General features: G+C 49.1%; 8 protein-coding genes across 8 annotated transcripts; 5 read left to right on the plus strand and 3 right to left on the minus strand.

The window, feature by feature from the left end:
- Positions 1-1503: 1503 nt before the first annotated feature.
- On the minus strand, positions 1504-2239 carry N7518_009833 (lysozyme; the record flags this gene model as incomplete). Its single annotated transcript, XM_057190759.1, has 2 exons — positions 1504-2043; positions 2102-2239. The coding sequence occupies 2 exons, from the start codon at positions 2237-2239 to the stop codon at positions 1504-1506; spliced, it is 678 nt and encodes a 225-aa protein (XP_057038415.1).
- A 793-nt stretch (positions 2240-3032) lies between these two features.
- N7518_009834 (putative C6 transcription factor) lies at positions 3033-5184 on the plus strand (the record flags this gene model as incomplete). Its single annotated transcript, XM_057190760.1, has 2 exons — positions 3033-4302; positions 4364-5184. 2 exons carry the CDS (start codon positions 3033-3035, stop codon positions 5182-5184), a joined length of 2091 nt encoding a protein of 696 aa, XP_057038416.1.
- Positions 5185-5648: 464 nt separating this feature from the next.
- On the plus strand, positions 5649-7040 carry N7518_009835 (putative guanine deaminase; the record flags this gene model as incomplete). Its single annotated transcript, XM_057190761.1, has 1 exon — positions 5649-7040. The coding sequence occupies one exon, from the start codon at positions 5649-5651 to the stop codon at positions 7038-7040; it is 1392 nt and encodes a 463-aa protein (XP_057038417.1).
- A 172-nt stretch (positions 7041-7212) lies between these two features.
- On the minus strand, positions 7213-8490 carry N7518_009836 (uncharacterized protein; the record flags this gene model as incomplete). The annotated part of the gene is made up of 1 exon (XM_057190762.1): positions 7213-8490. One exon carries the CDS (start codon positions 8488-8490, stop codon positions 7213-7215), a length of 1278 nt encoding a protein of 425 aa, XP_057038418.1.
- Positions 8491-11234: 2744 nt separating this feature from the next.
- optE (uncharacterized protein) lies at positions 11235-13754 on the minus strand (the record flags this gene model as incomplete). Its single annotated transcript, XM_057190763.1, has 6 exons — positions 11235-11434; positions 11487-11771; positions 11820-12034; positions 12086-13413; positions 13471-13653; positions 13731-13754. The coding sequence occupies 6 exons, from the start codon at positions 13752-13754 to the stop codon at positions 11235-11237; spliced, it is 2235 nt and encodes a 744-aa protein (XP_057038419.1).
- A 568-nt stretch (positions 13755-14322) lies between these two features.
- On the plus strand, positions 14323-15492 carry N7518_009838 (FAD-dependent oxidoreductase; the record flags this gene model as incomplete). The annotated part of the gene is made up of 2 exons (XM_057190764.1): positions 14323-14700; positions 14761-15492. 2 exons carry the CDS (start codon positions 14323-14325, stop codon positions 15490-15492), a joined length of 1110 nt encoding a protein of 369 aa, XP_057038420.1.
- Positions 15493-15917: 425 nt separating this feature from the next.
- On the plus strand, positions 15918-18040 carry fos-1 (sensor histidine kinase/response regulator Fos-1/TcsA; the record flags this gene model as incomplete). The annotated part of the gene is made up of 2 exons (XM_057190765.1): positions 15918-16075; positions 16153-18040. The coding sequence occupies 2 exons, from the start codon at positions 15918-15920 to the stop codon at positions 18038-18040; spliced, it is 2046 nt and encodes a 681-aa protein (XP_057038421.1).
- Positions 18041-19502: 1462 nt separating this feature from the next.
- Positions 19503-21644, plus strand: N7518_009840 (S53 family peptidase; the record flags this gene model as incomplete). Its single annotated transcript, XM_057190766.1, has 5 exons — positions 19503-19708; positions 19761-20024; positions 20078-20295; positions 20350-20470; positions 20525-21644. 5 exons carry the CDS (start codon positions 19503-19505, stop codon positions 21642-21644), a joined length of 1929 nt encoding a protein of 642 aa, XP_057038422.1.
- Positions 21645-21825: the final 181 nt, after the last annotated feature.

Raw genomic sequence — 21825 nt, forward strand, 5'->3', positions numbered from 1 at the left:
ACAAAGACAGATGCTGACATTCGCCCAATGAAGCCGACTGCGTGTTGAGACCAATCAATGGTGTGCCAGTCTGAAGAATAAGTTAATCAAACGTTCCAGCACAATATAGAGCAAAAGTACCATCGTGGTCCATCCAGGTCTTGTCGAGAGCCTCCGTAAGATGTTCATGAAGCAGCCCACACTCTGTAATGGAAGGCCATGTTAGTGAGAGCCCAATGTGCACCATGGGCCCCAAAACTGTCACCTACGACTGCCCTGGTTGTTCAATTTCGTTTTGGTGACATTGATTAGAATCTTTCTGGGATCAGTGACAAATCTCTGTCCTTCCATCCCGGGGTATGCCGCGAAATATTGCTATATGAAATCGTGTGTCGTCAGTTCCCACCCTTCGTTAGTAAAGGGAGCTGCAACATACATCGTGGACAAGCGCTTGGTGATCTAAATCCGGACAATTTTTCAGCCACTCTATATACCATGCTGGGAGAATAACCCGAGAGCCAAGAGTGGTTATGATGCGAAATGGGCCGTTGAACTGAAGCGTGTACATTAGATGCAGTGTTTTGTCATGAAAGCTGCTCAAGTTACCTTCTGGATTGGTTCTTTGATCAAACTCCTGGCATTTGACATAAATCTCGATTGTGCCTCTTTGAAAATTATATCACCAGAGTATGAGTTGACAATCGGTATTGTCGGTTCTTCCGTCTGGCGCCATGCGCGGACAACAAGGAAGCTCAAGAGGGCTGTCAATAGAAGATATACGACAGAAAGATCTTTCGTAAGAAAGCCATCTGAGTTGAAAATGAGATATGACATTATACCTGAAACTTTGGTGCGCATTAGAAGCAAATTGTTTAGACAAGTAACGATTTAAGTATATGTCGAATTTCGTACAGCGTAATTTACCACTAGACCATAACAAAAACCAAGGTTCTTGTTTAAGGCCTAGAGGGGCCATATCCCATTCTTGACAGTATACGATACCTACCCCGTATAGTTGCATTGCCTTTTCGAGCGCTGGAGTGGATCCGTCACGATGAATAAGAATGAGTCACAACGACATAGTAGCTAAATATTTAGTTAACTGTCCACATTTTTACCTATGATGCTTATTTGGTAGTGGCATGAACCTGCCCTCAATTACTGTAAGTCAAAACTGTCGAAGCCTAGAATAGGTCCGGTATCGGATTCCAAGACTTGTTGAAATTAGACCCTAATTAAGAAGAAGGCTTAACCAATAAGAAGACACACATTCTACATCACCCCCGGGTTTATTCTCTATTAGGTCCCTTCATTTTTCTTTACTAGGATTAGCGATCTAGGGAATCTACGGACATTTCCGAGCTGCTAGCCCGTCTGGGAAGGTATAAAACGATCAATTTCACTGCCGTTCGATCAAAGAGGCAAGAACGGGTGATCTGCACAAGTATCTGAAAACGAATCAAAAACCAATAGATACATACAAGTATACATCTTGTGGGAAATTCTCGGTCCAATTAGCTCCATTTAAGAAGCGTTCTTGGCAAAGGTCTGCAGAGCGGCTTCGCTGCCATTCCAAACCTCGGAATCACCTCCATAGCTATACGAATCTGTGTTCTGCCAGAAGCTCTGGTAAGGCCAGCCACCGGGGATAGTGCCGACCGAGGTGCTGTATGAAGCCAGAACCAACGGGTAGTCCGCGCTGAATGCCGTGCTGCCACCAGTGCAAGTGTTCCACCAGTCGGCGGTGGAGTAGATCATAGGGTACCGGCCCTCGGCAGCCTTGTAGGTCTCGCCAAAGTCCTTGACCCAGGCAACCATGGCAGATTGGCTGAGCCCATAGCAGGTTGCGCCGGACGGGTTGTATTCGATGTCCAGCATACCGGGCAGGGTCAGGCCGTCGTTGGACCAACCTCCACCGTGGGCGATGAAGTACTTGGCTTGAGCGGCACCAGTGCTACTGGCGGGCTGGGCAAAGTGATAACCACCACGGATCAGACCGGCGTTAGTGGCACCAGTGTATTGGCTGGAGAAAGTGCTGGAGGTATAGCTGGTACCCTCAGTTGCCTGATATAGTTAGTATTGGGACGGAGAAGGGAACGGTTGTGAATTCGGGAAAGCCCACCTTGATCATGACAAAGCGAGCGCCAGACTTGTAAGCACCAGCGAAGTCCACGCTGGGTTGGTAGCTGGAGATGTCGAAGCCCTGGATGGTGGCGCTGGCAGCGGTTGCGAACAGGAGAGGGATGGCGGTAATCTTCATCTTGAAAGTGAGAGTGAGACTCGGATAGTGAATGAAGAAGTGTATTGAGTGAGTTGAGGTCGGTAATCAAGATTTTGGGAGGGGACTGAGGGCTTATTTATGTGTTTTCCAGGCAAAGAAGCTCCATGTAGTTGCATCATCGGCCAAATAACACGGGGATATCATGCAGTGCTGTAGTAACGTTGTATAGTGGAAACATGAGGGTCCATTCAATGTTGCTCTCATCCCACTTCAGGTATGTACTATGTAGATCAGTTCCTGCATGTTGTTTTACTGTTTCAACGGCTCGTATATAGCACCCGGGAGTTGCCACGGCTCAGGGGATCCGGTAAGAAGAATAGGCATATATCAAATTGAAGACCCTGGAGCTTGATCAGTAAACATTTTCAATATGATCCTCGACCTCATAGTCCAGCTCTGCATCGATGTCTTCAGAGACCGGGAAATGCAAAGTAACCCTAATTCCTGAAGATAAGCCTGACGAAACAGGGATATTGAGATAGTCCCAGCCATTCTCGATAAATATAAACGCAGAGATACTTAGGTAGTACCCCGTGCCCCATATAGATTAATAGAATCCCCCCAAAGTCACAATCTCGCAGAATGATAACTCTTTCGGCCATGGACAGATCGGCGTTTCGCCTATGTAAGCGAAAGTAACCCGGGGCCCCCCCACTTTTCATATCTTCCCTTCTTCAACAGCACTAAAGTACACTTTCGATGAACGTGCGTTTTCTTCAATGACAATTGGTCGATATGTTTGGGAAATGGATAGCTTAAGTGGCCCCTGACCATGAGCACGTCTGGAAACAAAGATTTCCGCGATCAGCTGGGAAAATTTCGCTTGGATTCGATTAATACTTACACTCCAACCTGGTCTCAACCACCGCCAGTTCATCATGAGTCTATAGATGTTTCGAGTCATACTCGCAGCAAACGAGTATCGACGGCCTGTGACTTTTGTCGCAAAAGGAAGAAGAAATGCGACTTTCGTTACCCCAATTGTTCCGCTTGCACCCGCGCCGGAGTCCGGTGCACCATACCCCCACCCGGTCCTCAGGTCGCTAGCGCCTCCGTCCCCCGAGATCAGCTGGAGAATTTACAAAAACGAGTACGATGGTTGGAGGATGTCGTCCGCCGTAAGTCGGGCCTCTCGGTAGCGGAATTGCCGACGGGAACACCAGTCGATGGCGAGGGAGATCCGGATTGGTGGTATCAGGTGCCCGCCATGATTGCGACCGGGGGTAATCGTGCCACCTCAATGCCAAGCCCTGCCGGCAGTGGTGGTTCGTCGGTGACTGCAGGACCCTCGGAGGCCTCGACTGGAGTAGGCACCGAACTCCCCAACATCGGCGAGATCTTTCGCGATCAGTTGGAGCACCGCCGACCGTCGGTCGCACGACCTTGCTCCGCCCGGCGAGTCATGCGCTTGTCGTCGCTGGAGGAAGCGGAACGGCTGGCTGGACAATATTTCGATAGTATGGGATACCAGTACCCGTTCCTGTCTCGTCCGGAGTTTATGGCCAATCTGCGCCATATCTATACCGGTGGTGTTCCATCTCCAGAAACGCATCATTCTTATCACATCGTCATTGCCATTTCCCTCCTGATCGGGTCTGCGGACCCGATCCAGGCAGCTGAATTTTACCATGCCAGCCAGGAGACGCTGCCACTGGCATTGCAAAATGAAGACTTACCGGCTGTGCGGGCACTGCTGGGATTGTCCTTGTATACTATGTTTGCGACTGCTGGTCCCAGCATTTGGCATTTGCTGGGTGCGACAATGAGGCTGTCAATTAGTATGGGTTTGCACAAAACACGGTCCTATTCTAGCATTGCCGAGGAGGAGATGGCAAAGCGCGCGTTTTGGAGTCTTTACAACCTCGATCGCCTCATCGCTAGCACCTTGGGTCGGCCATTGGGAATTGCGGACAACGATATTAGCGTGGGTCTTCTGCGAGAACTCAATGACGATGAAACCGAAGCCCCTGGCGCGAGCGCGATGACGATTCCCTTGCAGGTGACACGTCTGCGGCGGATATTTTCACGCATCTATCAATACTGTAAGTGAAGTCTTGAGAATTTCGTCTGGTTTTTTCTTTCCTCTAATTGTTTCCTCTGTAGTATATAGCAGCCTGCCACGACTGTGTCCCCAAGAAGCTGCCGCCACACTCAGTCGATTCCGCCATGAGGTTGATGACTGGCGCATAACAGCTCCAGTATACCCATCGGCACTTCTCTATTCTACCTCTTATTACGATTATCTCTATTACACAACGCTTCTCTTGATGTACCGCCCCAGCCCCCGCAATCCGACGCCCGACATAACCAGTATCATAAGCTGTGGTGAATCTAGTATCCAAGTCATTCGATCCTATTGGGACAGCTACTCAGTCGGCAAGCTAAAATGGATATGGTTAACATTGAGTCAAGTTTATTTTGCTGGTATCACTATCCTGTGGTGCCTTGAGCAGAATGCCCGCTCATTACGCGACTCTCAGCCTGCCCCCTGGCATCCCGAAGAACAGACGATGCGACGTGGTATTCAGGCCGTTGTCGTACTGTTGGAAGAATTTGGCAAGCGTCGGCCTGGGGTGGACCGGTTGGCAGAGACATTCCGGCACCAGAGCACAGTGATCTTCAGCCAAATGGCCTATCAGCAACAGCAACTAGAACAGCAGCAACATCACCATCACCCACAACACCAACACCATTACCAACCGCAACCGCAACCACCGCCTCCACCATTTGCACTGCTCCCAGCTCATCCGATGTCTTTAGCCGCACCCCCTCCACCCCCAGTCCCACTCGCTCCAGTTCTCGATGACGTGTTGCTCGTGGATGGCAGTGGGACTGTGCCGATGATCGATCCACAGATGGCGGAACAACTTTTCTACTCCTACAATTGGTTTCAGGAGGAGATGGCATCATACTATACCCTTTGAACGAATCTCTTTCTCTTTATTCAAACCGTGCTCTACCGGACGTAGACGGAGTTTTCCATCGGGCCAGGCTTTTTCCTTTCATGTTAATACTAGTTTGTCGCAACTAAAAGCATACCAGATTCATCAGATTAAGAATCGTTTCAGTATCTGCGACTTAATGTTTTATATAGTTCGTGATGACCTAGACAGAGATGAAGATGGATTGATACAAACTCAAGACTCCCACTTAATTGAAAGGAATAGACTCTTTAGCTTGAAGAATAGCAGGCTCATGGATTTCTGCCAGGATAATAAGGAGCTTCACAATTGCAGGCTGTTTCACCTCACCTCAGCATATGCCGATTATTAATGCCCCTCACCTCCAAACCTGTTATCTTCATCTATCTCCCTTCTACATTTCACAGAACTACACCCATCATTCGCAAATAATCCCTGGTGATTATTATATCATCTTATTGTGTATTATGGAAGAGCTCGACAAGAACGCCACGCCGGTCTCTGGGCTGCCCCTCGCCTTCCACGGCACGGTAATCCATTCCCGAAGTCTGGATGACCTTGAGATACTGGAGAATTGCATTATGATTGTGGGAACAGATGGCAAGATTCAGGCGTTACAAGGAAATGTGGAATTGGATCAGATCAACTCTATTCTTTCAGAAAATGGCCATGTCCCCGACGTTTTCCCAGTGAAGTATCTCAGGCGCGGGGAATTTCTGTGCCCCGGCTTCGTTGATACTCACAACCATGCACCCCAGTGGGCACAGCGTGGCGTCGGAAGAGGGATTTCCTTACTCGACTGGTTGAATAAGGTCACTTTTGCCCACGAGGCCAAGTTCCAAGATCCGGAATATGCCAAACGCATGTACTCCTCTTGCGTGACAGGCTTCTTGCAGCAGGGAATTACCACCGCCTCATATTACGGTTCACATCATGGGCAGGCAACTCGAATCCTGGCGGATGTCTGCTTTGACAAAGGACAGCGCGCTCTGGTGGGGAAGTGCAATATGAACCGGAATGCCCCGGACTGGTATCGGGATCCGTCGGTGTCCGACTCACTGCACGAAACACGTGAACTCATTCGACATATTCAGAAACTTGATCCGGAATACCGCCTGGTGAAACCAATACTGACGCCACGCTTTGCGATATCCTGTGAGCCGGAATTACTGGATGGGGTCGGTGCCATCGCCCGTGAACATCCCGATCTTCCAATACAAACGCATTTCAATGAAGCCAAGCAGGAAATCGAGTTCACGCGTCAGCTCTTTCCAGAATTTGATACGGAAGCTGATCTCTATGAGCGATATGGTCTGTTGAATAATCGATCTATTCTTGCGCACTGTATCTTTCTAGAGGAAGGAGAGATGCGTCGCATCCAAGAACTTGGCTGTGGGGTTGCCCACTGCCCAATCGCCAATACCACCATGGAAGATTTTATGGTCGCACCTGTGCGAGAGTATTTGCGTCGCGGTATCAAGGTGGGCCTGGGCACTGATAGTGGTGGTGGCTACTCGTCGTCTATATTGGATGCCATGAAACAGGCCTTCATTGTGTCGAATGCGCAGCAGAAGTTGACCCAAGGACGGGACCCTGCGCTTTCGTTGCCCGAGGCCTTCTTTCTTGCCACTCTAGGTGGTGCGCAAGTGTGTGGTCTCGATGACCGTGTCGGTAACTTTGCAGTTGGCAAAGAGTTTGATGCGCTCGAAGTTCATACCACGGATGTTGGCCAACCAGGAGTGATGAGCCCAGTTGAAGATGAAGATACTATCCAGGTAATATTTGAGAAGTTTCTGATGACTGGGGATGACCGGAATATTGTGAAAGTCTATGTGAGCGGACGGTCAGTGAAAGTTTGATGGCCTGTCTTGAATTATGAGAAATGACAAATGAGAAATGATATATTCATGAGCTACGATGTGAAGATAAACGCTAACCCCCCCGTAGCCCAATCTGCAAGGGTATCCAAAAGACCATTTTCGACTCCTGTATACCTAGATATTGACAGAGAATCCAGAGAGCTTGCAGTACTCATATCCTTCGAATCTTCTCGTACTCAGGTAAAGCCCAATTGACCATCCATCCACATTCGAGAATTTGCTTTGCAGATGAGCGATTCTCAGGCCTGAATTTAAGCATCGACTTCAGCATCTTAAAAATCGCATCCCTCTCGGCTGGTTGAATGCACGGCATCCCTTTCCTCCGTCGAGGTTCCTGCATATCTTGTTCAAATCTGTCCCCCCACGACCGGTAAGGGTCCCGATTGATCGGCTTTCCATCTTCCGTGAATCTGATATGTCGCCCCTCCCATTTGTACCACCATTCCGGTGGTAGCATACCTAGTGCATCGACTTGCTCACAAGTGATGCTATCTTCGGTCGCAAACATGCCGTCAAAAAGTGAGCTTTGACCTATGATGTTCCATAAAGAGCATCCGAGTGACCAGATGTCTGATAGGAAGGACAGAGGCTTGTGTGGTTCGAACCGAGCCTCTGGTGGTCGGCCTATAAGCGGGGTGTGCGACTCAAACCTCTGTTGCTTGGTAGGAGAGAAGGCCTCACCGAAATCGCTGAGTAGGATTTTGGCTTCTGGGAGTTTAAGTTTGTCGCTTGCCTCGCCCAGCCAGATTGGTAAAACGGCCCGTGATGGCATATTCGGTGGAAGCGGTTGACTATCGAACGGTCTTATTGCTTCGAATTCCGGCTCCCCGTACTTTTTGTACAAATCCTCCACAGAAAGTTGGCTTAGGTCAAATGGCAACCGGAGGAGAAAATTTCCACCATGAAGATCTCCGTGAATAAATCCCTGGGAGTGGACGTACTCAACTGCAAGGACTAGCTGTGCTGCTAAGGCCCGAGCAACCTCCAATTGGAAAAGGCGGTTATATGAGGCATCTTTTGCCTCGGAGAGACTCATTCTTGCCGGGACTGTCACGTAACAAGGGTGCGTACCATTCGGTCCTTTAATCTCGAATCTATCTAGTACCGAAGGTATCATTGTTTTTCCTAAGCTAGTGGTTGAGCTTTGTTGCGAGTTGGAAAGTTCCGAAAGGACGCTGAACTCAAGAGGGTTCGAATCCGCGGTACACACTTTGATGGCGACGTATTTGTCATTTTTTTGATCTTGGGCCAGCCAGATCGTCGAGTACGTGCCGTGACCGAGTTTATGAACCACCTGATAGCGATTGTGAATATGATCGCCGATGGTCACGGTGTGATATCCTCCTATGCGATAGCTTTCCAGTTTTTCCACTCCTTCGATGGGCTCATAAAGGTGATGCGAGGAGTCATCTTTGGGAGAGTGAGACATAAGAGCAGCCGTGCAGAAAAAGCCGCGAATTTGATTTTGGTAATGCTGAGTTTGTCGGGCTTTGCTGGAAGTGGAATGAAGATGAGAAAGCAATAAATGCGTTTGGAAAGGCCGAAATCGGGTTGAGATTAAATTCCTCATGGTACAGCGCTAGCTCTGGAGCCGAATTCCACTCATCTGAAAACAATCATTACGAGGTTGGGACACAAGCTTTGTCTCAGCTACTCCTCAGCGCGTAGATAATAATAGGTTCATGTTCGAGGTTGCGCGCGCTACGGGTCGACCGGAATAACTCTCTTCCGGGAGATGATTCCCAAAGAGGAACTTGGCGTCAAGCAAAACGTACTGCTCCACAATAATAGTGAGGAGTACGCACCAGGATCTAGGTGTGAGAATTTCGGAATGTGTTCTCCAATCGAGTTCTTGATCGTCAGTTCATGCATGACGCAGAGTTATTTCAGTTGGACCCAGCTGTGGAGTTACCCCCGATTCTGTTCGACTAATGTCTGTCGCTAGACGCTTTGCTACATATTAATGCCATGGCAGCGGCTATCGATCTATTGTTAGATTGGAAGCTCACCCTGGCTGTCGAAATGAGGACCGAAGGATCAAGCGTGGGCTCCAGAACCACCATAAAAGCGAGATAGTTTCCAGAGCGACTTTGATTGTTCATTCAATCTTCTCGTGGATTGATAAAATCAATACTGTCTCCCAACCCCGCCTTGTTATTTCTTACTTCATTTGATCAAGCCGAAACCATCAAACAGAATGTTTACCATCAACATGATCAAGTACTACTTCTACGAAGGCATGGTCCCAGGGTCCCAGGAGCGTATACGTCAATTGATCACCTTGCCCTATCAGACTGCAAGAGATAGAAAAATATATCCCAAAGCAATCCTTATCAGGCAAGTTGAGATTTCAAGGCTGCACATACTATATTCTTTCTGGAGCCATCCGAGGTTTATTCGTTTTGACATTCTAACGAAATATTAGGTCCGAGGTCCACCCTACCACAAGCATCAACGGTATACGAATGAAAGATCCGCTGGGGCTACACGTTACTCTCTGCTATAAAGATGAGAATCAACTTCTTCGGGGTACCCATGTGGCTAGTCATGGCTACGTGAAGGACAAAGTCACCCTGGAGTTTGTTCAAGCAACACACCATCCAGAGAAGTCCGATTTGACGAAGCGACAAAAAGGAAAGACTGTTTGGCCATCTGAAGATGAGCTTGTCGCTGCACCTGAGATTGCGTACAGTCATCTCCCAATTGGATGGAAATAAGGACACCCAAATGACCTGTGAGGCCGCGGACGAGCTCAGTGTAGTACTGGTCATATGGATGGAGAAGCTTATACTTGATAATTTGTGCTGCTCATGTATTATTCTCCATTCAGACAGCCAGTGTTGGTGCTTCACAATAGTTTTTCTTCCTTGTTCTCGGTCAGTTACCAGCGTCCATAGCGAGACATTCAACTCGCTATGGTTTGATGTATTTATCATTTGATGAACTTGCTATGCACAAATTGTACCTGCATTCAATGAGCCCGTTGTACCAGGATTTTGGGGGCGATCTGATAGGTTTCTATTAGAGGACGGCGGATCGGTCAGTCGGAAAGATGTATCTAAGAGAATAGTAGTGACGATTTTATATAGTTGAGGATGATTGTTTCAGGATGAGAGATTGTAGGCACTTTGTTCGTTCAAATGTGCGCTGAAAGATTCTGATGCATTTAGGGCTTTCACTATTTCCTATGTAGTTTGCAGGCCTCTCTTTGGCAGTTCTCTTTCTCTCTCTCATCTTGCAGGCAGCCTGTTGTGTTAGCAGTTTCTTTATCTGTCCTGCAGAGATGCCTCTCCCGGATTCCAGAGGATAAGGTCTTTGTGGCTTTGTTCGTATGAAGCTATTTAGGGAGCTTCATGGCAGTAGTTATTATCATTATCTTCCATCCATCTTACACAATTTATCATCTAGGTTGATAACATCATTTTGGTCACGTAGACAGTATATGTGCATTAAATTCGACCTTACTATCACTGCGGCCAGTCGATTTCTGGCTTCGTAAACCTAGAGCAAACACTGATGGTGCAAGGTGGCCATCCTTCAAAGTCTCGGTGGGTTTGAACTTTGGATTTAGAATAATTAACCGCTTTTTTGAGATATCACGCCGGGCGACGGAAATGAATCAACCGGAAGTTCTCTAGGTGTATCGAGAACGGACCAGACACTTCCTGTAGGATAGCGACCTCATCCTCACCGAAAACAAAGCACATATACCGCTGATCAGCGGGACTTCGGCGATAAAATCGCATATGCGGCCAGTCGCGGACATAAGGGCAGTCCTTAAAACAGGTGAATCGCGAATGAAATAGCTGTATCGATTTGGGGTCACGTTATGCTCGAAGAATCCTTTGAGTGACTTTATGGTATGAGTGCCCCAAGCGATCTATTGTCCGTAACGGGTGCTGCTTGTCTTATCTATCAGCGAGACCGACATCGTGGTTTCGGAGATAAAAAAAACCGATTTTGACTATTGATGATGGAATCAAAGCATCGATTCGAACCCGTCCTAAAAAAATCAAGGGCGAGGGTGATGTCTGTGGGAGCATCGAACCTTAGGGGAGTATCGAATTATCTCACCGACCGCTGACGCGATACCGCAAAGTCCACCCAACAAACGGTAATTACGGCAATATATGGTAGAAACACACTAAAATGAAGTCGAGCAAACATTCCTGATCACTCCCAAGTTCCCTTTGGGGGGCCAAAGTAGCCATGCGCTGGTAAGCCCATGTAGGGCGTGCCTTTGCCGTCGGCTGTGGTTTTCGACACAGCATTTCCCCACCAGTTCAACGAACCAGCTGGAAGAGTTATGCAAAAGAAAATGATTACTGTAGCGACTGCAACGCCGCAGTCTAGCGCGGCGGATAGCACATAATCTGCGGACGATCAGCAAAAGAATCAACGATGAAAGAGAAACCATGAACATACTGTATTTCGACCACCACGCGGGTTTGCGGTGACGGAGTACGCCATTAAATATCAAGTTGACTATCCACCACGAGGAGAAGCTGATACCTGTGGCAGGTGGGACTAGACTCATTGCACCAAAAGCGACGGGCCAGGAGACGTGATTGGCAGCTTTCCAACGACGACCTAGAAGATAGGTGATGACTACCACCGCAGGTCCGACCAGGAAAAACCAAAGCAGATTGCTATATATCTGCCCGGAAGAAAACAACCGACCTGGACCAACAGCACCTGAAGGTTGATTAGCTATGGAATGGTAGAGCATTAGAACATCGACAATAAGATGGAACTCACCCCAAATAAGAGACGAAGAATATGTGACCTTTCCATGAGGGCAGATGAAATTCCCCTGGGCTTCAGGGGTGCATACACCATCAATTCTTGTGATCATGAACACTGTCACACCACATTGAACGATAGCTCCGATGAGTGTGGCAAGGCCTTGGGCTACAAACAGAAGGCGTGGGGCGATGTGCATATAATGAGCCAACTTCATATCGGCGACAAATCTAATATGATGTTAATCAATGCCAATTCCGTTTTGGAGGTATGTAACCCACTCGAGTCCTTGCTGGACGGCGACATAACCATAGAATTTGAAAGCCATGTTGGCCACGGGCTGCCCGAGGAATGCATATCCGCCAATGAATTCCGTGAGCAGGTTCAGTTGGTTACTACTGATATTTGTGAGCGCTTTGATGACTCCCACAGGGATAAAGTAGACCACTGGTAACACGAATGCCACAAGCACACCCCATGCCGGTAGACCCGTATGCCACACCTCGTTGGTCACGATACTCAAGACAAACATCAGGACAGTTACTGCAGCAAACCACCACCAGGGTACGGCTCGATATGAAGACATCAGTCGAATATGGACGTCTTGTTTGCTAGTGCCCTTCCATTGTTGCCACAAGTCTTTCCCATGATACAACGCGATGTGGAAGAAGATGCCCGTCAAGTTAGCAAAGGCAACCCCAAATGTGATTGCGTAGCCAGCCGGTAAAAACATGGGCGAATAGTTCCGATACGCAGTTTGGTCGATCCTCCCGCTCGAGCCCATGATACGACTGGTGTTATAAGGAGTTCCAGTATTATCGAAGGTGTTGGAATTGAGCAGTGGCAAGTGTGCGGAATACCAGGTGTTGGTGTAGTAAACGAGGGGGCACACAAGCCAAAAGAAGAGTGCAAATGATCCCATCACATTAAGGCCAGCCCAGAAGGGAACAAGCAGGGGGCTTTGGTTGGCATAGACCACCTGGGCCCAGTCAAAGGTCAATACCGACATTCCTAGTCCGGTGGTTTGTCCAAAGAGTTGATTCACAACCACATTGAATGGCACAATCCAGCAAATGAAGGCGAAGGTGCTGAGACCCGTAAAGAGATATCCCGGGACGAAGTACCAGATGGCACCACCGACGAACACATAAAGAAAGAAGCGAAGACGTGTGATCTGCCAGCCATCTGCGATGGTATTAGAGCGAGAATGGAGAGTGGTCAAAAGTGCGGCATTTGACAACACCTGCGGCCAAATCATCGATGCCGGGCCAACTAGCCAGCGCGACGCCATGCCGGCTAAGCCGAAGCCAAACAATTGCGTGGTAATACATAACAAGACTTCAAACCCACCCTGTGACGGCATGTTATAGAACTTGACAAGCGCTTCGATAATTTGGGTGGCAGCAGCAGAGCCAATAGAGACGTTTGCCATGATTGTGATCAAGGCATGCTCCTTGATATTGAAATGCCGGTCGGGATTCAAGACCCCGAGGGGAATCCATTTCGCCCAGGCGCATCCCAGAGGGAAAGCGAGTAACTGTGCTACTAGAGCACTGATATTCACACTGGGCTGTCGTAAGCTGAAGAACTGGTTCAGTCCACTACCGACCTGTGCCGACGTTAGTTATCTTGCCAATTGTCCGGTCGCATAAAACACAAGACTCACGATAGTAAACAAAATACCAATAGTCCACATGCGGACCGTGTTAACAGGCAGCGTCAAGTCATTGACTGGCTGGATGACAGCCCGCACCTCGGGAAAAGGCGAATCATCGGCTTCATAGGGTAAGATCTTTTCGGCATCCCGATCGTGAAGAATGTCAATTCTATCTTGCTCTGAAGGGGATTTCTGAGATGTGAAACAGTTAATAACAATATATATGGGGGATATGATATATCTGGATCAACTTAGAAGTGGACACTCACCTGGCTCTTCTCGGCCCTCTCCATCCTGAACCCGGTCCTCTGCAGGAGCCTTCCCCTAGAGAAAGGGAGGGAACCACAGCTAAACCCAGTGCAGTGTTTAAGTCGGCTTGAGCCGAATGTCAGACCGACGACTCCGTAGGTACCGATGGCTGCATGAAGTGTCTCCAGATACGGAGTACTCCGTACAGGGATGTCCACGGGCGAGCTAACAAAATAGCCAATGAAGAAGGGACATCGGGGGATCTAGCACATCACTTCTATCTTGGATTCCGTTCTCTTCAATGGGATTGGGTAGAACGGGGACGAATAGATATAGGAAGGGAAAAAAAAGGGACTGACGGGCATGCGACGTCGGAAGAGGCCGTTATAGACCCACTTAATTATTGCCGGAGTGAGATATAGCTTGGATTGTGTGGAAAATCATTCTGCTATTGAATGATTGAATTAATTGAATGATTAATTCTAAACAGAAGCAATGCCGCGTTGAAGGATCCCAAGTTTGAGACCCTGAACGTTGTTGACCTGACCCCTTTCCCATCCTCTGAGCCCCCTCTGATATCATTCGTCACTTGAACCTTATACCCGCCTCACGATGGGTGAATACGACCAATTTCATACCAACGAGGTGCCCTTTTCTCAAAGACCCATTATAATCCTCGGTGCAGGGATCATTGGTTGTGCAACTGCTCGGCAATTGCTGCTGAATGGATTCCCCGTGGTATTGGTGGCCGAATATCTACCGGGAGACCAGAATATCTACTATGCTTCGGCTTGGGCAGGAGCAGCGTGGCATGCCGCTGGGGGTATTACTCCGGATCAACGGTATCTTCAAGCTGTCACACATCGCATACTACTCAAGATGGCACAAGATGGCCCCGAGGCAGGGGTGAGCATTGTCAACGCACGAGAATACCTCGAAGAAAAACCTGCTCCTGACTCGGCGATATGGGGTAAGACAGTAGTATCCAAGGTAATGCGTACTCCATGTGCTTCCCGCTTGATTGATATTAACATCCTCTGTCCGGTTTAGTTCCGCGAGATGAGTCCTGGTGAATACCCGCCCAATTTCAACTGTGCCTGGGCCTATGAGACGCTTGTTACAGATCCTACGAGACATATGCCTTATCTCAGAGAACAGGTTGAGTCTCTTGGGGGTCGCTTTATCCGCCAACGTGTCGAGTCTCTTCAGGAACTGTATGACATGTTCCCCGAATCAGGGGTATTCATCAATGCAAGCGGCTGGGGCAGTAAAACCTTGACGGATGTGCAAGATGATAACTGTTTTCCGGAGCGAGGGCAGAATGTGTTTCTGGCCACTGATCAATGCAACACACTTCACTTCCGAAATGGCAAGGAATATACCTATGTGATTCCTCGGCCTCTATCCAAGGGGGTGGTCCTGGGTGGGGTGAAGCAACAGGATAATCTGTATGGACATCCCCACATCTCCAAAACGATCCACTCTAACCTCCCTAGGTCACCTGAAGTCGATATGGATATCGCGAGGGATGAGATTGCACGCGCGCATCGGTTAGCGCCTGAAATTGTCCCCGAACGCCCAGCTGCAGATACGGTGAGCTACATTATTGGGATCCGACCATCCCGAAAAGGAGGGTTCCGTTTGGATTCGGAGCGAAAGGGTAGTCGGGTGGTGCTCTCGGCGTATGGGTTTGGAGGAGGTGGGTATGCGTTTTCATATGGGATTGCCGATGCGTTGGTGAAGATGGTAGAGCGGACGGAGCATGAGACTGTGATCTTGTAGAAGCATATCGTTCATATATCAGATACTCCGAGCCTCATCCATTCACAATATACCGAGTTATTTCCGTTCCATTGCCCCTCGATGTGGTGAAACAACGAATGACGTACATCACTTCATATACCTTAGGGGATATCCATGAAGTTCTACAAGTTCAGATATACAAAGCAGATCGAATTGCCTTTCTTGGAACATCAGTTTCGCTCATTTGGACATTGTTGACATTGTTTTTCTTCTTTTATCCACCTTTGGCCTGGATTGTACTGGAAAAAGTCCAGTCCCGGGCATTTCTCCCGTCCACCCCAACTTTCCCTCTTGACTTTCTTCAGCTTTTCCCCTTTGGACTGATCATCCTGATCCTTATCCCTTTATTGCTTTTGAAAATCTTCTTGAATGACATCCTCACTTCCTCCCAGGCTGTTAGCAATATGCCTGTGGATCAGATGCTCCACCTGAGAATCGACTGTCCTATGAACAATGTCGCGATGGTGATCACGCCTCCGGCCGAGAGTGACTTGAATCTGGAGAACAAATCCCTTGAACAGCCCGTTGTCGGATCGTTGAGTCGCATCTATCGATTTACACCGTGAGAACCCGAACCCCTTGGAGGGATAGCATGGATTATTCCCGTTAACCCCTGTAGGAAACCGACTCTCGTTTTAGACGGCACTCTGCGAATCGTCGAAGTGTCCAACAGTCATGTGGAAGTCTTCAAGCACTCACGAGACCAACTGTTGGCAGCGAATGTCTACGATCTTCCCCCTCCATCCTCCCAGCCCCCGATATCGCCTCCCTGATCGGTGCCCTCGGCACTGCCATATCAACTCGCGAAGTGCAGGTCATCAAGCGTGTTCACGTGGCAAAAGTCGACGCCTTCTTCTCACTTAGCGTGACACCCATCTTTGAAGATGACTCGCTGATCTACATGCTACTGGAAGCCCAGCGGATCAAACATCACCGGCACCGGTCGAATTCCATCAGCGACGAAGCCTATCCCAACGAAATTTACAAAATCTTGGTCGACACCGTGAGGGATTATGCCATTTTCATGCTCGATACGCGCGGCCATATTGCGACATGGAATTCGGGCGCCGCTATTCTGAAGGGATACACATCCTCCGAGATCATCGGCCAGCATTTCTCCATCTTTTACGGTCGCGATGACCGCGAAATGAAAAAACCCGTCCGCGAGCTGGAGGTCTGTTTACAAGAAGGAAAACTGGAGGATGAGGGCTGGCGTTATCACAAGGATGGCAACCGGTTTTGGGCCAATGTCATGATCACCGCCATCTATCAGAACGGCAGCCATGTGGGATTCGTGAAAGTTACCCGCGACATGACTGAACGCCGGGCGACAGAGGCCCGTTTGATTGACGCCTTTGAAGAATCCGCCAAGCTCAAGTCCGATTTCTTGGCCAACATGTCCCACGAATTGCGCACCCCGATGAATGGCATGCTCTTGGCCTTGACAATGCTAATGAGGACCGAATTGACTGATGACCAGCGGGAATTCGGATCTATCCTGGAAGACTCAACATCTATCTTGCTGCAGGTCATTAACGATGTCCTAGATTATTCCAAGCTATCGTCGGGAACCTTCCCCTTGAACACAGACGTTGTCCACATCCCCGACGTGATCTCGGCTGTCGTTCGGAATTGTCAGTCGGCGCTGAAGCCCGGTGTCGAAATCATGGGCGATGTTAGCGCGGGCTTTCCTCCAAACCTCAAAGGTGACCCGCTGCGATTCCGCCAAGTTCTGCAAAATATGGTCACCAACGCAGTCAAATTCACCGAGAGTGGTCATGTTCGAGTTCATGCCACTTATGCCATCGATGAAAAGGACCCCGATATGTATGTAATTTCCACGCAGGTAGTGGACACTGGTATCGGCGTACCCGAAGATGCCACAAACACCCTCTTCACTCCCTTCACGCGATTCGCGGACACGGCCACAAAAAGGTACCAGGGTACGGGCCTTGGCCTGTCGATAAGCAAGAGCCTGGCTGAATTGATGGGTGGAGCGGTTGGATTCCATGCCAATCCCGACGGACGCGGTAGTGTGTTCTGGATGACAGCCAAAATGGCTCGCCTTACCTCGCCAGTGTCTACAGTGAAGCAGAGATTGCAACCGGCTATACCTGAGGCATTGGATAATTCCGCCTCGCTCGAGAAGATCGCCCCACACAAACACATCCTCCTTGTCGAAGACAACAAGGTCAACCAACTTATTATGTTGAAACTTCTCAGCAGCCTGGGTTTCAAGCGCGTCGATGCTGCCTGGGATGGAGCGGAAGCAGTGCGTATGGTCAAGCAGAAGCCTTTGGCCTATAATGTCATCCTGATGGACATCAGCATGCCGGTCATGGACGGATTAACCGCCACAGAGCACATTCGACGGATGAAACTCGATATGCCCATCCTTGCGTTGACGGGCAATGCTCTCAAGGGAGACGCAGAGACGTATCTGGCGAAGGGGATGGACGATTACATCGCCAAGCCCTTGCATCGGCAGCAGCTGGTGGATTTATTATGGAAATGGTGTGGATCCTGAATGGTTGGTTATTTCAGATTGAGAGGGGAATTGTGCCCTCGAATATCACGTCGTCAGTTTGAGGCCGCCTTTTGATGCGCTCAAGGCACGGCAGTTGAAATATACCCGTGTCAGCGTCATGGACGAGAGACCTTGCGGTCGAACCGTCAGTTTGAGAATTTTCAACCACATCCCCTTACCGATGTGGCAGAAGTGCCGCCATTTTCACCTGAACCTTCCGGGCAACAGTCTGCCTATGTCTCTAGTTCTGGGATTTCTGGGACTTCATTCAAATTTTGATCTCCAGTTCTCCGCTAATAACCTGCACCCGAACATCGACGGCAATGCCATCCGCCGACATAAAGTTCCCTGCACATGAGGTACCCCAAGGGCTTCCATCCTTTGCTCGCATGACTTCTGCCTGGAAAAGGCACATGCAACCGTGTTTCTGCCACCGACGTTGCAATTATGCAGCCTTGGGTGGTCTTCTGTATCAACTCTTCAATACCACTCATGAGATCATCCCTATATGCGGAGTTTAGGCAGCCGTGTAGTGGATGGATGATATTTGCGATGCAAGACTCGCATGGTCCCCCGTAGTGTCCATGGCTTTGGAATAGCCGCCAATCCTTTAAATCGTAAATTGATGCACAGTGTGTGGAGTGCATAAGACTGGACTTTTACCATTTGACCACCTGGGCAAGTATCCCCCGATAATTCCGCCGAATTGCAAGATGATGCTTTAACATCAACAGTGGATTTAAGCCTGATCTTGGTCCCGAACCGATTCAAGTTTCTCACAACATTTCCGAATGTACAGTATCAACGACCTCATTTCGGCACCAAAGAACGGGAAATCTTTTGGTTATGATTCGACATTCGACGTCTAATGGTCCAAGCCTTGTGCGTTTGATCATGTGCTGGTTGCGAGTCAATCTCTCAGGGGTAGTTTTTTCCCGAGGTACAACGCCGGTGATCTGTTAATTTCGCGTGAGGTCATTGTTCTCATATCGGTAATTGCTAGGATCATGTTCGGAGGTTTGAAACCAATGGAACCTCCACGACCGAAGACGAAGATACATGTTTCTAAGTGTCTTGTATCTCGTCCACTTGATGGGTTGTAACGACACGGTTTTTGAAAAGATGCCGAAGAACGCAACCCTTCATATGGACCCCGTGTGACCCGCCTTAACCTTCCGAGGGGTGTTGATTTGGTATGATCATGTTATGAATGGCATGTTCAACCCTTAGCGAGATCATTACAGGCTAATGGCAAGCAGGATAAGCTCTATCCTTGCCCTGTTTGGTTGTCGGGGTCTTAGCATCGTTGATCAACTGGCTGTCCTTCCTCTTGGGTGGTTTTAGTCCAAATGAACGACCTGAATGCTATAAAGGATGCATTGTCCGACGCGGGTCTTTCCCACATGATTCGTAAGTTCGAAGGAGCAAGCTGAATTAGCTAACTCCTGCTAAGACTATTACGATGAGATCTTTCATTGTGCTTTGTGCCCTGTCGGCCAGTGCGATGACAGTACCAACGGCTCATAATTATCAATTGCACGAGCGTCGTGATTTCATTCCAAAATCTTGGGTTGAAGGCAAGAAGCTCGAAGGAAATGTGTCACTACCTGTGCGAATCGGGTTGACCCAGTCTAACCTCGACTATGGCCATGAGCTACTTATGGACTTGTGTGGACTTGCGCAATGAATCTACCACCGTCCAAAATTGACATCTGTCTAGGTCCAACCCATACTCGAGCCGCTATGGACAGCACCTGTCCATCAGGGAAGTGCACGACCTCTTTGCCCCGACTGAAAAGAGCGTGAATGACGTGCGTTCTTGGTTGGAATTAACTGGTATTGCAAAAGACCGCATCACGCAATCAGCCAACAAGCAATGGATTCAGTTTGATGCCGATGCCAAGGAGCTGGAGAATTTGCTGCACACAGAGTACTATATCTACTCACATGCTGAAACGGGCCGGTCGCATGTGGCCTGTCGCGAGTAAGATTGATCATTTGGATTGGATCTATAGTCTCGCTGACCCCTGACTATAGATATCATCTCCCGAGCTCCGTGCGTGAGCACGTCGACTATGTCACTCCAGGGATTTCTCTGCGGGAGGTGACTGGTGTACGGAGATCGACTGAGAAGCAGAAACGCGTCGTGGATGGGGTTCCCCCTATTATTGAGCCGATCCTCATACCAATTGAGGAGCTGTTGAGTGAGGCTTCGTCCTTTTGCTCCCGAGTCGTTACACCCCAATGCATCCAACGTAAGTGATCTGAGTACGAATACCTACAAGCTGGATGTGTTGACAAGCCTACAGAGATGTATAACATTAGCGAAGGCCACTCTGCCACAAAGGGGAATGAATTGGGAGTCTTTGAGAGTACCGGGGATGTCTACGCCCAGGAAGATTTAGATTTGTTCTTCTCGAACTTGTACTCGTATGTCGCGTTGAATTATATTCCCAGTTGATTGGATTTCTGACTTTCTAGCAGGAAAATCCCCCATGGCACACACCCAACTCTCAAGTCGGTTGATGGTGGCCAGGCTCCTACGGACAGTTTCAATGCTGGGGCTGAATCCAACCTGGACTTCCAAATCTCCTACCCGATTATCTGGCCGCAGAACTCCGTGCTTTTCCAAAGCGATGATATGCATTACGAGAATCATTATACCTTCAATGGCTTCCTCAACACGTTCTTGGACGCTATCGACGGCTCGTACTGCAGTACCATCTCGCCTTTGGACCCTCCATATCCCGACCCGGCAGACGGAGGCTACAAGGGCTCCCTGCAATGTGGGGTGTACGACCCGCCCAAGGTCATCTCGATTTCCTATGGCTCCGCCGAAGCAGACCTCCCGATTTCCTATCAGCGGCGACAATGTGCCGAGTTCATGAAGCTGGGTACAATGGGAGTTTCAGTGGTGGTCGCTTCGGGTGATTCTGGTGTGGCTGGACGCGGAGGCGACCCTACCCCCAGCAACTGCCTCGGCCCCGATGGCAGAATCTTTACTCCGGATTTTCCTGCCTCCTGTCCATACCTTACTGCGGTGGGAGGCACTGAAATCCCCACGGGTTCCGCGCCAGGAGATCACAAGGAGCAGGCTGTGACTAGGTTCCCGTCCGGCGGCGGTTTCAGCAACATTTACAAGGCGCCTGACTATCAGGCCCAGGCTGTTGCCGATTACTTTGACAAGGCCAAGCCCTCATACCCATACTATGAGAGCGTGGACAACAGCAGCTTCGGTGAGAATAACGGTATCTACAACCGGATCGGACGTGCCTATCCAGACGTTGCTGCTATTGGTGACAAGGTCATCATCTATTACAGGGGCATTGCCGTGTCGATTGGTGGAACATCGGCCTCTGCACCGGTATTTGCTGGAATCCTCACGCGCATCAACGAGGAGCGACTGGCCGCGGGCAAGTCCACTGTTGGCTTTGTCAATCCTGTATTGTACGCCCACCCGGAGGCGTTCTTTGACGTGACCAAGGGCACCAACCCGGGTTGCAACACCGATGGTTTCTCTGCGACCGAGGGTTGGGATCCAGTGAGTGGATTGGGTGCGCCCAATTATCCCGAACTTTTGAGGGTATTCATGGGCCCGGAGTAGACTAGTTTTAATATAGGGCAATCTGGCTTTTGTGGACACCTTCAAGGACAATGAAGGGAATTCGATGCGATTCGATGTTTTCGAAACTGAAACGATGGTGACATAGCACTGCCATATTGTACCATTCTCGGCCGGGTGACACCGCAGCGTAATATCGCGGGCTCAATTGGACCATCTGAGA

The sequence above is a fragment of the Penicillium psychrosexuale genome, assembly GCF_028828465.1.
Source record: "Penicillium psychrosexuale strain IBT 29551 chromosome Unknown utg000005l, whole genome shotgun sequence".
Lineage (NCBI taxonomy): Eukaryota > Fungi > Ascomycota > Eurotiomycetes > Eurotiales > Aspergillaceae > Penicillium > Penicillium psychrosexuale.